The 19,316-nt window shown below is 48.6% G+C and overlaps 1 protein-coding gene across 1 annotated transcript in view; it reads left to right on the forward strand.

Annotated features, from left to right (window-relative positions):
- Nucleotides 1-19,316, forward strand: part of Anks1a (ankyrin repeat and sterile alpha motif domain containing 1A) — a 151,691-nt gene that overhangs the window by 35,769 nt on the left and 96,606 nt on the right. Inside the window, 1 exon segment of the mRNA XM_035451787.1 lies at nucleotides 18,601-18,681. Within this exon segment, the coding sequence (XP_035307678.1) occupies nucleotides 18,601-18,681 (81 nt within the window).

Consider the following 19,316-nt stretch of genomic DNA (forward strand, 5'->3'; position numbering starts at 1 on the left):
TTAATGTGTGTTCTTCCATGATAGTGCTCTCTGATTTCAAACCGATCTGGACCTCTCATTCCTTATGAAGTCTCTACTGAATGACAATAGGGAGACCCTGCCTAACACGCCATCCCAGTGTGTGTGAGCCTGGTGGCCACCCTGCTGCTGTCTATCTGGAAGATACACCCACTCGTGGAAATTTTTTCTTTTTACTTTTTACATGTTTATGCACATATCTGAGTTTGGGTATGTACACATGAGTACATGCTCCAGGAAAGGCCAGAGGTGGGCGTCAGATCCCCTAGAGCTCTAGAATCACAGGCATTTGTGAGCTGCCTGACATGGGTCCTGGGAACCAAACTAGGGTCCTCTGCAAGAGCGGTATGCACTCTTAACTGCCAAGCTGTCTCCCAGCCCCTCTTGGAACATCTCACCTCCCATCTGGTGTGTGTGAAGCTTGTGCAGAGGTGAGACTCCCAGGGATGAAGCTGGCTTAAGAAGCTCAGCCTGTCCAGGTGTGATGATGCTTGCCATTACTCCCCGAACTTGGGAGGCAGAGGCAGACCCCTGGGAGAAAAACAAAACAAAACAAAACAAAAAACAGTTGCACAGCCGGCACCTGCCACGCCCCCCAGGAGTTGACAACCGTGGTTATTTGAACTTTGAAAGTTCACGCACAGGAAAAAGAAGCAGCCACCAGTGAGACAACAGCTACAGAATGGGAGAGAGTCTCCACCAGGCAGGGACTAATCCAGAAAATATACATTAAACACCCCCAAGATAATCTGTCTAAACACACAGTTCTCAAGGGAAACACAGATGGCCAGTAAATATTGAAGAAAGTGCTCAACATCCTTAGTCACCAGGGAAATGGAAACCCAAGTTACTCTTGCGATTCCATCTCACCGAGTCACAATGGCTCACAGCAAGAAAACAAAGGACAGAGCCTTGCAAGGACAGGGTGTGCGTGTGGTACCTAGTCTCGCTGCTGCTGGGAATGCAGAGGTGCAGCTGGTAAGGCATGAATGCGGAGGCCCCTTAGAGATGGGCGTGGTGGCACTCACCTGTAATTCTAGCACTTGTGAGGTGGAGACAGCCTGCTCTCAAAAAGACCAACACAATGAAAACTGCCACTTCCTCAGAGATACATACATGGCAGCAGTTGTCACAGGAGCCAAGAAGTGGAAGAAAATGTGGAGTGCTTCTCTCCACCCTTAGATACAAATGCGATCCGGAGGTTGGTAGGGACATGGGTGGGGCTGCGCATCGTTGTGTTAGGTAAAAGTTAAAAGTGTGTACTCGATGAAAAACTGGAAGGGGGAGAAGTGATCTCGATGGGGGAGAGAGAGAGAGAGAGAGAGAGAGAGAGAGAGAGAGAGAGAGAGAGAGAGAGAGAGAGAGAGAGAGAGCGCCATGGACCATATGTGACATGAAAGTAGAATGGAAGCTGTTGGGGAGCAAGGGGCCCAGCGGGGACTTGAGGTCAGGGCAGGGATAGGGGAGGAGAATGAGTAACAGCAGTGTTATGGAAATGGTGAAATGAAACGTATGACTTAAAGTCACTTGTTTCTGAAATTAAACCATTTGTATGTGAAGTCAACACTGCCGTTCATAGCATACAGGAGTTAGTGTTGGGTGTCATCCTGGGCTGTAGGCAGCACTGTTTGGTGCCGCATCGTGCAACCAGGCCTGCAGTGACGTCATGTGATGCCACACAGTCACCTACAGCCAGAAACACCTCAGTTTCATTACACACTTGATTTTGAAGTGTTTTTTTAGTCGTTGTACATCCAGAAATTTCTTACCATTACTACTACTACTACTACTACTACTACTTATTATTATTATTGTTATTGTTATTCCCACAGTCAGTTATAGCCCACAATTTAGAAAAACTCTGATGGAGAAACAAACATGAGGTCAGCCACAAAATCCTTTGATTCCAGCCCTCAGCCATTCTTTGTTAGTTCTAACCCAGCCAGAACTACATAGTATGAGCCTGTCTGAAACACACAAAAAACCAAGTGTGTCTCCAAAGCTCCCAAGTATTACAGCATTAGGATATTTAGTAGCTGTCCTGACTTTAATATATACGTGTGTGTGTGTGTGTGTGTGTGTGTGCGCGCGCGCGCGTGCGCGTGTAATTTTTGAGATTATATCCCACTGTATAGTCCTGCCTGAGTACCTTCAAACTGAGTTTATGAGTTTTTGTTCTTAAAAAGCTGTTTGGTTTTCAGATGGCTATGGACCCAGGGTTCTGACTTGGGGCTCCTTTATTTAATAAATATAGTCATCTCATAGACAACTCAGAAGAGGTCAGATAGCCCAGTGGATATGGACGCATGCTTTGCCACCAGTGCAAGTGTTTGTTAATGACCCATCCCTAGCCCTGAGCATCTTGACCATTGCAGAGCAGTCATTGACCCCAGTGTCTGCAGAGTCCTTCCTCCTGGGGGTGGGCCCCTCCTCGCACAGGCTGGACCAGTCAGAATGCATTTCTTACAGCTTGTTGCGGTATGCATTTAGTAAGTATTGTATTGTGAACTTGCAGCACGGCTTGTTTCAACAATATCCTGACCTGAGTTGTGGACAAGTCATTAGTTCCTTCTTTTTGCTTTCAAGTAATCAGAGGTAAAAAGTATTTGGATCTGGGTGGTTGGTGGCTCACACCTTTAATCCCAACACCCAGGATGCAGAGACCAGCCTGGTCTACGGAGTGAGTTTCAGGGCAGCCAGGGCTACACCCTGTCTGTGGGGGTGGGGTTGGGGGATGCGAGGGGTGTTTGGAAATACCTAAGGGCGGTTGGTGCTCCTCATTCATTCACATGGTTCCTAATGGTTCCCCGTCCTGCTTACAAGATGAGACAGAAAGCAGCCCAGCAAGCTGAGGGAACCAGGACATTTTCTCTCCTGTGGCCTTTTCACCTTGTGTTCTAGCCTGTAGGGAGTGGCTGAAGTCACTTAAGGTTTGGAGGAAGCCCTGTGGCTCAGGCCCAGGTCTGTCTGTTATCTGGGTCTTGGAGAGATGGCCACGAAGGAGTTCATTTCCAGAGTTGGCGCCTCAGACTCTTCAGCTGCTTCTCACACCAAGAATAATCGCAACATCAGCAGCCTTGCGAGTCTGAGGAGGGAGTGTCTGTGCTGATGAGGACATTGTGTCTGTAAAGCTGGTTCCCTGCAGTGAGCGCTGCAAACCCTGGAGATGTGCCCTCCCTCCACTGTACCAGCGAGCTCGCGGTGCAGCTGGATGACCTGGAGGTGAATGGGACAGCCTGCAGTCAGTGTTCTGTTCCCTTGTCTCTCTCGAAACATGGATTTAATCAGTGGCAGGATGTTCTAGTGCACTCAGAAGGCCTTTGTCCCTGAAGCACCTATGGGAGTCTGCACATGACACACATGACAAGGACGAGTTTGGAGGAAAAACAGAAATGAGACATGGTTCAATTTGCAATAGCCTGTAGAATAAAGAAATTTTTTTTGTGATGATTCTTCATAAGATTGTCTTTTGTACATGTTTCATATAAAATCAAATGAACCAAGATAGAAGTATTTGAAATTTTCCAAAAATATAAAGCCCATTTAAAAGTATTTACCGAATATGCCCTCTTGGTTAAAAAAAAAATTAAGCTATCAAATTTATAAACTATCTCTAGCCTTTGGATCTCTATAACATTTTAAGAAATTACTTTTTTTCTGTGGATATACAGATATAGTCTGTATTTGTTTCAGTGGTGAAAGCTGATCCGCCTTTATGTTTTTACATTTAATGCGTTGTTGATGTTTTTATTGTTATGATTATTTATACTGTGTTATTCCAATGGACCAGGGACGGCAGATCCCTTGCAGTTGAAGTTGTGCGCAGTTGCAGGCTGCCCAGACATGAGTGTCAGGCTGCCCAGACATGAGTGTCAGGCACCAAACCTGGGTCGTCTGCAAGGACGTGTGCACTCTTAATTGCTGAGCCACCGTGCCAGCCTCTTGTGTTGGATTTCTTTAAAAAGCATGAGAAGCCGGGTCTGAAGGTACATGACTCTAATCCCAGCACTCAGGAGGCAGAGGCAGGCAGATCTCTGAGTTCCAGACCAGTCTACTCAGTGAGTTTCAGAATGGCCAGGGTTATATAGAGAGACCTTATCTCAAAATACAAAAAAAAAAAAAAAATCCCCATTATTATTATTTTATTTTTATTATTATTACTATTACTATTATTAAATGCTGTGAAAGAGTGTTTATTTGTCAAGATTATTTTCTTTTTGACAAGACTCCCTCTGTAGCCCAGGCTGGTTTTGAAGGTCGTCACCTTGCCTCAGGCCTCTCATGTGTTGGGTCGTGCACTCACCCCAGCACCAGGCACTTTTTTAGCTAGAGGGCTATATGACCTTTCTTCTTTAATAACAGGTGGATTGGGCTCTCTGATGTTTGACACTCCTGACAGTCCTGACTTAGGTCTGAGATTTGACCCAAGCTGTTCCTTTAAGAAAATGCCAGGGTTGTCACCAAGTGCAGAGTGCAACATGGTTGGGAACACCAAGGAGCCTCATTTCAGGTCTCTTCTAGATGAGGGGTAGAAGTCACCGGTATCAGCCACCAAGTACTGGCTTTTGAATCCAATCGCCCTGGCTGTAACTCAGGGTAGGTTCCTCTTTCTGTCTTTGCATGGCTTTGGTGGCAGGCCACTCCGGAGGAAGTGAAATTTTTCCCATTAGTTCTCTCAACTTTTGACATTGCCACACCACATAGTCATCTACGAAGTTTATGCTCAGGAACTACACAATCTAGTTACCACTTAATAATAATAACGAATTGTTAAAAAGTTAACTTTTTAAGTCCGTTTACAATTTTGTTGGGCTGGCTTCATAGCTGTCCTGGGGAGGTAAAGACAGAAGGATCCCTGATGCTTGGTGACCAGCCAGGCAGCCGGGCCAGGTTGGTGAGAGGGAGAGGCCCTGTCTAAATGAGGTAGAGCATAAGCTATCCAATCTGAACCTATTCTCAACATCTCCAATTAAAAACTTGGCCATGGTATATAAATCTTTCTGTTTGTTTAGCTTGCCTTTTGTTGCTGGTTTTGTATTTGTGTCATTGGAGATAGCCATCCTTTATTTTTCCTTTCTTTCTGTCTTCTGTTCTCTTTTTCCTTTCCCTTGAAACAAGGTGTCACTCTGTATCCCTGGCTGGCCTCAAGCACCTGCCCCTCCTGCTTCAGCCTCCCGTGTGCTGGGTTCACAGACACTTTGTGTGGGCTGTTTTCCTGTCTTCTAAATTACTTTCTGGTTTGGGCATTAGAGTACTGCCCAGTCCTACAGAGTGAGCTCGCCGAGTTCTCTCTGCTTCCCTTTTCCTGAAGGGGGGGGGGAGGACAAGCAACTGATTCTGTTTCCTCTAAATGTTTGCTAGAACTTACCAGTAAAAGTTTCTTGTTAGATGTGTGTGCCTAAAGGCAGAGGGATTAGCAGCTGACACAGACACATCCTTAGAAGCTTGCCGCATCCAGAGGCGCTAAGGTTTTCAGTCGTAGGAACCTACACTTAAGTCGCAGGTGTAGCTTGAGGCAGACAGTGAGCCCAAGGGAGTCACGTAGGATGAACAAGCTGGCCAGAAAGCATCCAGAATAACCGTGGGTCCTTCTTGAGGTGGTGTCATCCCACTGAGCATGCTACGGTTTGTATAATGCAAATTCTTATTTTCCTGTTTGGTGTGAAAGTTAGAGTTAATCGGTACCTGCTGTGACAGTCTAGTCCACAGGGGACTGTTGCCATCTTGCGTTTTTAGTACAAGTCCCATAGTGGCTAAAGATGGAGTTTCTTCACCCCAGCTAGCCCAAGAGCTGTGAAGGCAGCCCTCTCTGTTCTTGTATATGAAGCTTCATTTGTTCCCATATGGTTGGGTTGTGGCTAGTTGCTTCTTATAAATATATAATCTGGAAGCAAAATAGCTATTTGTAAGGACACTGTCTCATTAGGAAGCTGGTTTCCTCTCCAGCCACGTGACAACGTCTCTTACTCAATGCTCCATTAGCGGCTGTTGCACACGGAGGCACGGCACTGCTTCAGAAGCCATGGTCTGCCGAGCCTCCACCATCCAGAGCGAGGTCTCCTTTTGAAAGATCCCAAGGCAAAGCACTGCACTTCTGAGAAAGCTGGATGAGGAATTTGATAACAGCAGATTTGGAACACTGATTAAAGACAGATCTTAGAGTTCCCTGGACAGGCCCTGGGATTAAGCTAAATTTAAACACATTACAAATAGAAACAAAGAGTGAGAAAAACCTGGAATTGGTTAAAGCCAAATCTGGTTTTGTTGTTCCAAAGTAATTTGCCTTGTTCAGCTATTTTCACTAACGGAAGTTGCAGCTAGATGACTTACTAAATTATGGAGAAATAACTTCTTGAAAAATTAGTTTGAACAGAAGAGCTTAAGGCAGCAGAATTTGATCTGTGTAACCTGCGCAGCTATTTCAGAAATAATGACCACGCTTCTCTCACAGACTGAACGAGACTAGGGTAACGGAAAGAGCATTACTGAAAAGTAAGAAACCTGGACAGATATTTTAGGTTCCATGAAGGTCCCAGGGATAAGGAAGTGAGTCTGAGCTGGCCCTCACCCTTGCCCTCACCCTCCAGCAGCAGTGACGATAAGGAGGGGTGACGTTGGAGAGGCTGTGGGTAGGGTCTGTAAAGGCTGAGGACTCATTTGTTACCTCAGCCTGGAAAGCAGGGTGACAGTGCAGCGGGGCTTTGAGATCTCAGAGTGTGAGATGGGGCGGGCAGTGCTGGCACTCCTGGTGTCGGGGAGGTGCTGGGGTTGATGGTTCTTATTTGGTAGGCTGAGGAGATAATTCTGCGAGAGAGCGGTGGAGAAAGCTCTGAGCAAAACCTGACTGGATGAGCCCTTGAAACAGCTACAACTTCGGGAAAATGTTTCTTTGTTGCTGACTCAAGGAGTGATTTCAAGACTAAGAAGGGGACTTGGAAAACGAAGCTGTCTCAGGAAGGAGAGCATCTAGGGTTTGAGCACTGTGGTGTTTGAATGAAAATGGCCTCCGTAGGCCCACTGGGAGTGGCAGTATTAGGAGGTGTGGCTTTGTTAGAAGAAGTGTGTCACTGAAGTGTGGCTTTGAGGTCTCAGATGCTCAAGCCAGGCCCAGCGTCTCCCTCTCTTCCTGCCGCCTGCAGATCTGGATGTAGAGCTCTCCGCCTGCACACCGCCATGTCCCACCATGATGATAATGGACTAAACCTCTGAACTGTGAGCCAGTCCCAGTTAAGTGTTTTCCTTTACAAGCGCTGATGTGGTCCTGGTCAGCAGATGTTGACCTGCCTGCCATTCACCCCTCCTAACCTCAGCTGTCCCTCGGTTCCTGCAGGGCCTCTCAGTCCGATAGCCTTTGAACTCACTGACCCTTATGGCCACCTCCCCTGTGGCTAAAGTCTCCAGAGCAAGGTTTTTCACGACCTTTGTGACTCAGGCACTCCTTTCAGAAGGATGAAGAACTATTGGAGCTCACCCTCCAGGGGCTGAAAATCAGGACCACGGTGGCCCTTTAAACAGGCCCAGAAATAAATGTCCCCCTGAACCCCTTTTTGTGTGTACTCTGCCATGACTCTCATAACTGGAAGCCCTCTCTCTGGAACAGATCTGGCTTCTATTATAGAGGGTGGGAGGTGGGTAGGGAGCCAGGGATAGGTAGATTGGGGGCTACACTCCACAAAAGGCAGACACAATGGAGAGTTACAGCCCGTCAAGAGGCCTCCAGGTTAGGGGATAGAACTGATGAGCAAGATTCTGAGCGTACAGTACAGACTTAGCTGTCCCCGTGGGAGACCAGAAACGTGACCGGGTATTGGGCTTGGGGACTTTTAATCTTAATTAGTAGGTTTCTTCCTCGACCTGCTGAGCAGGCCTGTGGGGCTCTACTGAGCCTGACTACACTCCAGTCAGGGAAGAGGCCACAGTGCGTTTTTTACTGCACAAGTAATGCATGTCTCATGCTCAGAACTAGTCAGAGCTAACAGTGGCTGTGTTGGCGTGAGGTGAGGTGAGGTCACTCTCTAGACTGAGACTGGGAGCCTCCCCCTTCGTGCAGCTGACCTGTTGCGTCAACACACACTCTTCTCCTTCTTGACTGTGGACATGGTGTTGACACAGAGTTGTCAACTGAAAGTCCTGTAAAATGTAAGCACTTCCATTTGCAGCCTGCAGTTTTATTTCCACATTTATTATTCCACATAACAACTCCAAGGGCTTTCCTGCTATTTTGCATGGGGATCTCAGATAGGAATCACCTGGCAGGTGGCCAGTGACTCTGCAGCTGAGCTGGTGATCCATGGTGCCACCAGTTTGGCTGTGGGTGTGACCATCGACTCTAGAGCCCTGATATCCCGCTTATTTGTCACAGTTACAATCCTACTTTAGTCTGTGGCCATTTGGGACATTTCAGGAAATACCTGGGTGTCAGAAGGACCTTGAGTTCGATAATAACTTTTGACATCTAGTCCTGTTTTCATGAGTCGTTTCTAAATTGAAAATTGTTGTCATTTCAATTTCCTCCAAAAAAGATTATTACCTTACTACCTTGAGATTACATGGATCTGTTGATACAGTAGATTTCAGTAGAGTGTTGGTACTTTTTACATAATGAAGTCTGTCAGATAGGTGGATTTCTGAAAACGTTAATGGATCTTCAGTTAGACACCTCTTCATTTCCCTCTGGGACCCAGTCTGTGCCTGGAACCCCGTGGCTCTCACCCTCAGCACTCTGCTCAGCTTTCCTATGACCCTGGGGAGAAACAAGAAGAGCAAGATGTGCTGGGAATTGAACCCAGGTTCTCTGAAGAGCAACAGTGCCCTTAACCACTGAGCTACCTCTCCAGCCCTCATCCCTTATAACTGAGGTACTGGGTATAACACTTCACTGGCAATGAGAATACAGTGGAAGATAAAATTTACTTGAATCTGCCCTGAATTGTTTGTGGTCTGGTGAAAGGGGCACTCAAATACTAATGAGCGTCTCTGAAGTAAGATTGTCTTGAAGATGGCCAAGGACAGGAGCCCTGCTCTTTATGGGGCAGCCTGGTTAGCCAGCGGAGGTAGCGGAGGTGCCCGGAGGAGTCACTTGTGCTCAACCCTGGACAGGGGTGGAGGGGCTGACAGGCGAGGCAGGGAGAAGCAAGGAGAGAAGGCATTTCACTCTCGCAAGCCTCTCCTTCCTAGTGAGATCGCAGTCCACCACTGCCACCGCCATGTTCCCTCATCAGCATACCTCACACTGGTGCCTGCTTTGTGCTTCCTCTGCGTGTGGGGGATGGTATCCTTTTAAATAAAACCTCCAGAATAGCAGTGACCTTCCCTCTGTTCTGCCTCCTCACGGCCGGCCGAGCACTCTGTGCAAGGCAGGCAGGGTGGCACTGTCACTTGACAGCTGAGCTCTGGAGTCTGTTCGCCTCTGAGTGGCACTGATGCTTGCCCGGTGTGCAGCTGTGGTTCAGAAACTGAATGTTTGAGGGTCGTGAAGTATTGCTGAGAGAAGGCTAGACAAATAGAGAGAAATGTCCCAAAGAACGGTGTAACCCCGGGGGAGGCGTGGCTTACAGAAATGTTTATTTTTGAACCCTCATGGACTGTCTAAACGAGGTAGGGGCTTCTTGGCACTCAGCCTGAGGGTGTGGTCCTCAGGCTTCTCCGGCCGCCCTGCCCGTCACCATCGGCAAACAGGGCACGGGGCACCACAATGCTTCACCTGCCTGAGAAGAGGCTCCAGGAGTTTCCGGCTGTCATTTCTCCCCAAAAGTCTGCCTGGTTCAGCAGGTGAAGTGTGTCTCCCCCACCTCAACTGGAAATAAAGTGCAACACAACAGAATGGAAGTCATCTGTGTGGCAGTCTTTTGGCCCGCCTCCTCCAGGCCATGTGTGTGTCATGGGTGTGCACAGGTGGCACGGAGCACTGCCATTCTCGTCGTGTGTCCCTCCGGAGAGAAAAGCCCTCAGTATTGGACCTAGCCATTACGTGTCTGAAGCAAAACACATTGACTGACACAAACCTCCCAGGTAGCCAGGCCTTTACATTTCAGAGTTGCCTGGGGCTCCTCCAGCTGATGGATCAGGCGACCTCAGAGTCCTCTGTTTTCATCTGGAGCTGTGCCTGCCTCCCAGTCCTGAACTTCTGGTCCCTCCTCTCTCTCTCCCTTCTGTGCGTATGCGTTCTTCCCTCTGTTTCCTTTTGAGGCAGGGTCTTACTGAACCTGGAGCTCACTGATTTAGCCAGACTGACAGGTGAGTCTCCCACCTGAGATTAGAGGTGCTGGCCTCCATACCTGGCTTTCACATGGCTACTGGGCGCCTGCACTTGGTCCTCATGCTTACAGAGCTGTCGCTCCAGCCTGCTTCCTTATTCTTAAAGCTTGGCTGTCGTTCAGTAGTCTTGGCTGTGGAGGACAGGGTGTAGCTCCCTCCCTGTCACTGTGTCCTGAAGGTGCTGTGCTGGTGGTCTTTGTTCCATTGTGCTGCCGTGGCTGTCACAGTGGTCCATCTGCTGAGCCAATTAGAATACAGTAATCCTATTTTTTTCTTGTATAATTTATTAATGACCTCTTGATCTTGGTTTTCCGAGTTTACTTCCAAAACCACAACCTTTGGGATGTGTTAAATCCCAAAGGTTTCCCCCACACCCCGGGCAGGTGATTTTGCTGCTGTCCGTGTCTCCTGTAGACATTCTGTTTATACAGTCCACGTCTCTGCCCCCATGGTCCCCCTAGTTAATCTGAGCCCCTGGTCCTGGTTTCCAGATGCCTCTCCCCTTTTCTCATTGTACCTGTGTCTGCTAGAACAGCATGACCTCTAGCTCTCTCCCGAGAAGGTGAGATCTTGGGTGAATGTCTCGCTCTATTTGAGCATTGACAATTGTGTGTCTGCTGGAGAGGTCTAAGATGAGGATGACTTTACCTCACAAGTTTGGAGCATTGTTCTTGGACTCAGGGCTTCAGAAATAATGAGAAGAAATTGCATGTGTGAGCTGCCGTTTTCTTTCTAGAATCATGGTAGTGTGCTGTGTGTTACGAATTCAAAAACTCACCGAGTGTTGGTGGCGCATGCCTTTAATCCCAGCACTCGAGAGGCAGAGGCAGATGGATTTCTGTTAGTTCGAGGCCACCCTGGTCTACAGAGCAAGTTCCAGGACAGCCTCCAAAACAATACAGAGAAAGCCTGTCTCCAAAAACCAAAGAGAGAGAGAGAGGAGAGAGAGAGAGAGAAAAAAAATCCAAAAATAATTCTCTCTCTCTCTCTCTCTCTCTCTCTCTCTCTGTGTGTGTGTGTGTGTGTGTGTGTGTGTGTGTGTGTGTGTCTGTCTGTCTGTCTGTCTGTCTGTCTGTCTCACTGGGGATTGAATCCAGAGCGTCCTGCATGCTGGAAGGCACTCTACCACTGAGCCTAACCCTCTTCCTTCCCCCCCCTTTTTGTTGTTTAGAAATGGGGTCTCGTTATGCAGCCTTGGCTGGCTTGGAACTTGCTATATAGATCAGGCTCGCCTCAAATACAGAGATCTGCCTCCCTTGCCTCCTGAGTGCTGTGATTAAAGTATGTGACACCATTCCTGACCAGTTTCTTACTACTTTGATTTTTGTTCCCACCCCCTCTCTCTCAGAACTCTGAGACTTCTGATCCTCTTGTCTTTCCTATTTCTGCCTTGGTTTTTCTTTCTGATTTATTCAGCTTTATATTTTAAACTTCTGCAGTCATTTCTAGTTTCCAAGAACCTTTCTCTGGTTGTTTCCTGTTTTTCTCCTGACCTGTGCCTGTTGGGTGTAATGTTTTTGAGGGTTACTGGCTCCTTATCTGTCTTCCCATACTCAAGGTTTCCTCGGTGCCTGGGATCCCTGGCTGCCATCTCCTTGTGTGAGGCTAAGAAGCCGATTTGAAGAAGAGCTTGTCAAGGGATAGTCCATGTCATGATGTGGGGTGACAGATTCCCGGTATCAGCTTCTACCGACCTCCCCGTGGAGTCATTGTGTCTCCAGGAAAGAATCTTGCAGCTTCCGGTTTGGGTTTGGAGAAGGCCAAGTGGGCCATGGGTCAGGATCCTCTCCCTTGATACGAAGGCTTCTCTAGGTAGGTGGCTCAGTGGGTAACTTGAGAAGTGAGTTCCGATTCCCAGCTGCCCTCAGGGAGAGACACTGTTTCAAAACAGCAAGGTGGGGAGCAAGAGAGGACAACACCCGCTGTGAGCTTCTGGTCTCCCTGTGCACATCCAAGTACATGAACTTGTGTGTATACACGCTTATGCATGTGTGCACATGTCCACACGGAATGGAGGCTTTCATTCAGGGCCTCTCCAGGCCCTAGCATGCCTTCTGTGTGGGTCACACTTCACATGCTGTGGGACACATGCCCGAGGAACCCCTTGACCAGGGGCCGGTTGGCTAGACCTGACTCACCGAATGGGGTGTGTTGTGTCATTTGTCTATTCTTCCTGTCCTGCAAACGCAGTTCAGTGCCTGCAGGTGTGACTGTGCTGTGAGGAGGAGGGATGGAGGTTCGGAGCTCAAGATCGTCACACTTTCATGTTCTCCTTTGCTGTCTGCAAGGTTTTTAGAGGCCATCTCTGAATGTAGGTGCTTCCAAGGCATCGGACAAGGTTGCTCCAACAACACCTGGGAGCAGTGAAATGTCCTTTAACACACCATAGGCCCTGGACCCTAAAGTTGTAAATCTGGCTCAAGCTTCTAGAAATTTTGAACAATGAAAACCTTGGGAGGCCTGATAGTGGTGTGGCTTATTTTGAATAAGTGGTGTAGGTGGTGTGCGTGCCATGTGAAGGCAAGTGTTGAGGTCAGAGCCTAGACCCTGAACCCGTGTCTAAGGCTAGCCCAAGGATTGTTATGACTCACCACAGCTGCAAAGAGTTAGCTGTCTTAGGATTTGCCCTGCAGGCCGAACAACGCAGACATTGCCACTCTGCAGAACCTAACCGTGAGGCTGTGTTTAGGAGTCTTGGGGACTGCTGTTAGCTCCCCGCCACCACCTCCATTCTGTTCTGTTGCTGTTTGTGGGTGAGCAGCCGTCCAGTACTCAGTGCTTGAGGATAGCTGTGGACAGGGAGGAAGACCAAGATTTGTAAATAGCTCTTTTCTTGAGCTGCCAAAAAGGAAGAACATTGGGTGGGGAGGATGTCACTGCCATCCTGTCCAGAGCTAAACTCCTAACAGGGACACCACAAGTCTCCTTCAGTACTTGCGTTCACTGGGTCTGTTCCCTGGACCCCAAAATCTCTAGGTGGGCCTTTTGAGGAGATGCTGCTGGTCAGAGAGAAGAGAGAGCTGAGAGGGTTGGGGGCGTGCCTTGGCTTCATCATCTCGTCTAGTTTTGAGGGGTTTAATGCCGGAGTAGGATGTCCAGATATAATTGCGCTTGCATCTGTGGAGGAGGGCGGTGCTGGAGGACTCTTGCTAAGGTGAAGGGCAGCTTTGCTCCTCATTTATTTAGTAGAAGGCTGTTGTCTGGCGGGTTGCTAAGCTAGTGTGACTGCAAGATGCTGCCTTCCCAGCTCCTTCAAGCATTCTAGTAAGACCCCCATGTCCTTTTCTGGAGGGGTGCCAAGAGCTGCGTGACCAGTGTCTCCGGTCTCTCACAGATGTGGGATGTGGCTTGTGACTTGCTCTTGGACTCCAGCGAGCTGCTCTATAGTAGAATCCCTGTGTGAGCGCCATCTCTTCTAGCTTTCCATCCTCCTTTTATCATCAAATACAACTAGGCAAGTTCAGTATTAAAACCGGCAGGGAAAGGTGAGATGTTGGCTTCTCATTTGAAAGGTCAGAGGGGGTCCAGACTTGGTGATGGTGTAGAGCGTTGGGATATACTTCAGGCTCACTATAGTGAAAATATAGCCCCAATGTCAGCTCACGCAGACCCCACACTCTTCATTTCCTTTTAATCGGTCTGTAAACTGACAAGTACAGTGCGAGCGGAAGTCCGTGTGCTGCAGGGCTTTGAAATGCACGTCGTGGAAGGACTTGAAGCTGCTTAATTCCACGTGGGATTCTGCGTCTGAGTCTGTATGGAGTTTGTAGCTGGCCCATCTCATTCAGTATCGTGTCCTCCAGGTTCATTTATTCTGTTGCACCTGATGGGATTTCCTCCCTTTTCAGGGCCGAATAGCATTCCACTTTCTCTCCGTGCTCATCATGGACCCTCCTGTTGATTCTCTGTCTTGGCTGTTGTAGCGTTGCCCCAAGCATGGGCGTGCCCGTGTCTCATCCCCATGCTCAGTTCATTGCTGTGGGTGGTGGGGTCGCTGGGCCCTGGGGCAATCCTCGCATTATTTCTTTAGTCCATACGGCTCTGAATTACAGTTCCAAGAGCAGTGTCAAGGGTGTTCTTTACATCCTTAACAGCTCTTACCTGTCACATAGGTTTGGGTTTACATTTTCTTTATAAATAATGACATTGAACTTTTTTTTTTCATTACCTGTTGACCATTTGTATGACTTGTATAAAATATCTTTACAGAGTTGGGAATAGGCTGTTATCCCAACTTTTGGAAGGTAAAAGTAGAATGACCAAGAAGTTCAAGGCCTTCTGGGTTACACAATAATGAAGACATGTTTTTGTGTTCTTTGCCCATGTTTAAATTGGTTTGTTTTCCTGCAGTCAGTTGAGTCTGTGTGTTTCAGATGCCAGCTTCTTCTCAGGTCCATGACTGAAAGGTGCTTCTCTCATTTCTTAGGCGCTCTCTCTGCTGCTTGTTTCTGTGCTGCTCAGTGGGCTCTTAGAGAACACTTCCTTCCTTAGGGTTCTGAATCAGTATCTGGGGCTTCCTAGAGAGGCAGGCCTGCCACACTCTCAGCTGCTTGTTAGGAACACCTTGGTGCTTTTTTTTTTTTTTTCCATGTATGGGTTCTTCTGCATAAAAGCCCTGGCTGTGAGAGCACATGGCTGTCCATGTCTGAATGACACAGAACACTACTGTGTCAACATGGAAGTGTCTGGTCACCATTTTGCAGTGCCCCCAAGTTCACCACAAAGAACAGTTGGTGGTGAGCACTCTTCCACTCTCACCCATTTTCAGAGCATTTGTGTCCTGTTTATCTGTAAAACGGGGTGCTTGTACTTCAGGGGGTCCCTTCCCAGGCTTTCAGCATGCTGCACTCAGGTCAGGATACACAAGCCCAGCTCTCCATTTCATTGCCAATGGCTGTGTCGTATTCATTTTGTGGGTAGCCAGCATCCTAACTGCGTGTCTGTTGGTGTACTTGGGCTTCAGTGCCGTGCTCTTCAGGGAAGTGACACTATGTGAGCTGTGCTTGGTGCACATGTGCAATGTTTCTGTTGGATGGTTGCCTGGAAGTGAAGTTGCTGGCTCCAAGTGAAAGCTATTTTTGGTTTTGATAAATGCTGCCAAATTGTCTTCCTAACGGAACTTACTGACTTAAACTTGTCCCAGTGCTGTGCTTGTTTCCACGAACCTTGGTGGTTCCATTCTTTTCTATTGAGCAGACAGGTGGAAAGTCATACATAAGATAATATTCTTTTTGTCTGCATCAGCATACTACGGGCTGAGGAGATAGTTCAGGTCAGTAAAGTGCCTGGCCGTGCAACCCCGAGGACCTGTACTCAATCCCTAGCACTGAATCGGGTGTGGTGGCACACGCTTGCAATCCCAGTGGGCAGGATTGACAGGATTGCCGGCCGCCCCATCCAGTTTAATGGGTGAACTTCAGATCCTAGTGAGAGGCCTTGTCTCAAGAGAAAAAGGTAGACAGTGCCCAAGGAAAACCCTGAAGGTTGGCCTCTGCCTCTCTCCTCTGTGAATTTCTCAGAGAACCGAGTGTGTGACCCCAGTGTTTGGGAGGTTGAGGCAGGCCGATTGTGAGTTTGAGGCCAGCCTGGACTGCATAATGAGAACCTGCCGCCACCCCCCCCCCAACACAACACACACACAACAAAAAGAAAGCAAAGGAAAAAACAATACCTCAGTTTTGACAGTTAGTTGGTGAGATCTGTCCTTACAGGGTTTCTCTGTGTAACAACAGCTCTGGCTATCCTGGAACTCACTCTGTAGATCAGGCAGGCCTCGCTCACAGAGATCCGCCTGCCTCTGCTGTGCGCCACTGCCACCACCACATGTGGAGGTTTTTTATTTTTTCCTGTTATACTTTAGGGTGGTGGTCGGGGGGGTGGGTGGGGGTGGGTCAGAAGTGGCGCAGCATGTAAAATGCTTGTTGTGAAGCCGAGCGGTTGAATTTGGCCACCGGGAGGAAGGAGAGAAACAATGTCCAGAAGTTGTGCTCCGACTAACACAGTGTGCTGTGGCACACATGCCCCGCAACCTCCCATGAGTTTAAAAATCTCTTAAACTTTAGGCTGAAATGAGCTGTCCTGACCAGTTCTTTGATATAGGCTCTTTCTGAGCAAAACCCACTGTATCTATAATTTTGATCACTTTGGACACTTGCTATGGTCTTTTTATTCAGCGTGGGGTGGCTGGGGTGATGGATGGCTCTGCGGAGGCTGTAGTTGTAACAGAGCTTGTTTCCAAGCTGTTCCTGTAATGATCCTGCTTCTAGCATCCAGGCTGGAAGGCCGTGTCTGTGTCAAGATGGTTTTACTGCTGCATCCTGGTTCCCAAATAAAGAATCAGATAGGACTGGAGAGACCACCTGCTGCACAGGTGCTGTGTTCAGTTCCCAGCACATGCGTGGCGTCTCCTGGGAGCCCAACAGTCCCTCCTGACCTCTCCCGGTCCCAGGCACACAGGTGAAGCATACGCATGCATGCAGATAAAACACCCATGCACATAGGCAAATCTAAAACAATCAGCATAGTGACTTTTTTTATGCGTGGACAGCAGCCAAGCTGGTCTCTAACCCAAACTGACGCCATCCACTCAGAGTGGTATGAAAGGGCAGAGCCTTTGGGCTGGCCTCACAAACACGTGAAAATTCAAGTATTGTGTTCCAGAGCAGATGCACCGCACAGTGTGTACCAGCCAGGCTCCCACGGTGGCAGCAGATAAGGTCACTCCAAGAATCAGAGTAGCTTAATATAGAAGCTGTAGGAATGGTGCGCTTAGGTCATTGGACATGAAAGCCTGTTATTTTTATAGATGCCAAGAATGTATTTTTATTAAACAACTATCCCTGATAACACTTTAAAAGGGGGAGGGTGAAATGTGGTTGGCTCAGTAACAGAATGGTTGCTTAGCAACTTGAGTGAGACCTTGGGTTTGATCCCCCAAATCATAAAGAAATTAAATGTTAGACAGGGGGTGCTTCCAACCACCAGTGCTGTCGGAGTCGGAAACAATGAGGGCCTGACCTTTAAGGCTCCGGCCTGCGCAGGGAGGTGGGAGACGAGTCGGGGTCAGGGCTTCGAGAGTTGAAGGAGGTGACATTGTTTCCCTCTGCGGTGTTTCTCTGTAGACTTTGTCAGTGGGTGCCCAGACACCCACGGGTAATGTAGTGGGCTATCGCTAGTATGCGCAGGAGGCTGACTCCGGGGTCCCTGTGTAAAACGCTGCGTGTGCACTGATGTGTCCACATACGTACTTGCGTGCTCTGCAGCTGCCTCTTGGTGCTCCGCAAACGGCTTCTGTTGTTGTCCTCCCTCCCTCCCTCCCTCCCGCCCTCCTCCCTTTCCTTCCTTCCTTCCTTCCTTCCTTCCTTCCTTCCTTCCTTCCTTCCTTCCTTCCTTCCTTTCTTTCTTTCTTTCTCTCTTTCTTTCTGAGACAGGGTATCACTGTGTAGCTCTGGCTGCCCTGGAGCTCACTCTATAGAACAGGTTGGCCTCAAACTCAGAGATCACTTGCCTCTGGAGTACTGGGATCAAAGGCATGGGCCACCCACATCCAGCCTTATGCAAACAGGTTTTAGGCTGTATTGTTTGGGTTATAACTACAAGAAAGAGGGCTGTGGGGCTGGAGAGATGGCTCAGCAGTTAAGAGCACTGGCTGCTCTTCCAGAGTTCCTGAGTTCAATTCCCAGCAACCATATGGTGGCTCACAACCATCTGTTATGAGATCTGGTGCCCTCTTCTGGCCTGCAGGTATACATGCAGACAGAACACTGTATACATGATTGATAAATCTTAACAAGAAAGAAAAGAGCGCTGTGTATGGTCAGTAGAGGTGCATTTTTAATGCCTATTTCAACCCACAATAGTTAAATCTGTGAATTCAGAATCTACTATTCCCCTCAGCCAACTGTCTTTTTGAAGGAAGGGGACTCAGTCGGGTTTATGCCTCCATTCGTGTATCCTGATGCATTTTTGACACTGTCAGGTTCTGCCTTGGGCTGTGATCTGTACCGAGGTAGCTCCTGGCATCACTCAGCAGAACAGGGTGATGCTCAGCACCCATGTCTAGCTGGGCGTTTTGCTTTTGTGCTGTTTGGGTGACATCTCTGTGAGTTGGGAGCACTCGGGGCGCAGCTCGGGTGAGCATGTGGTGCAGAGCTGGCCCCTGGTTGCCACTGTGCCCTTCTCATTAGCTCCTTGCTCAGTGGACCACTCCAGGTGCCGTGCACCACTGTCTGCAGTCCGTGGGAGCTTCTCCTGGCTTGGTTGTCTACCACACCATTAGGCAGCTGTCTCTTCAGCCTTTGAACTCTCCCTCTTTTTCCTCACCAGCATGTGGAGAGGGCCAAACGTGAACTGTGTGGACAGCAGCGGCTACACCCCACTCCACCACGCTGCTTTGAATGGCCACAGGTGAGTGCCAGGGCCCTCCCTGCCCACCACGCTGCTTTGAATGGCCATAGGTGAGTGCCAGGACCCTCCCTGCCCACCTCGCAGAGCCCAAGCAGAGCCCACACAAACCCTGCAGACACTGAGTTCCTCTTCAGTGAATGACCCACCCCCAGGAAGCTCTTTAGACAGAAGTGAATGCCACCTTTTCTCCTAATGATCCCTAATGATCCCTTCCTGTCTGGATTGTTCCAGCATCACACGACAGTGATAACTGTGAAGACCAGACTTGGGGCAGCCAGATCATGAAGATCTGGCTTGGACCACAAGTATCTGCCCCCTGATGAACACAGTAGATGGGAGGAGGGGCTTTCTGTCAGGATAGCTGTCACTCTTCCCTCTTAAGATCAGCCTCCTAATAGAGCGGGAAAGTATGTGTGTGGCCCACTTAACCCTCCTAAGTCTAAGGAAGTGTTAGAACTTGAGTAGGAAATATGTGTGGAAAGTTTTCTGGAGAAGATGAACTCAGGAGCTGAGAGTTCTCTGCTGAGTGGCATCAGTGGACCAACGCCAAAGGCTTGGCACAGCACAGGTGCAGTCATGGGGTCTGGGGTAGGTTTGCCCGGAAGTGGAAGATCAGAGACGAGGGGGACGGAGAA

This window comes from Cricetulus griseus (genome assembly GCF_003668045.3).
Source record: "Cricetulus griseus strain 17A/GY chromosome 1 unlocalized genomic scaffold, alternate assembly CriGri-PICRH-1.0 chr1_0, whole genome shotgun sequence".
NCBI lineage: Eukaryota > Metazoa > Chordata > Mammalia > Rodentia > Cricetidae > Cricetulus > Cricetulus griseus.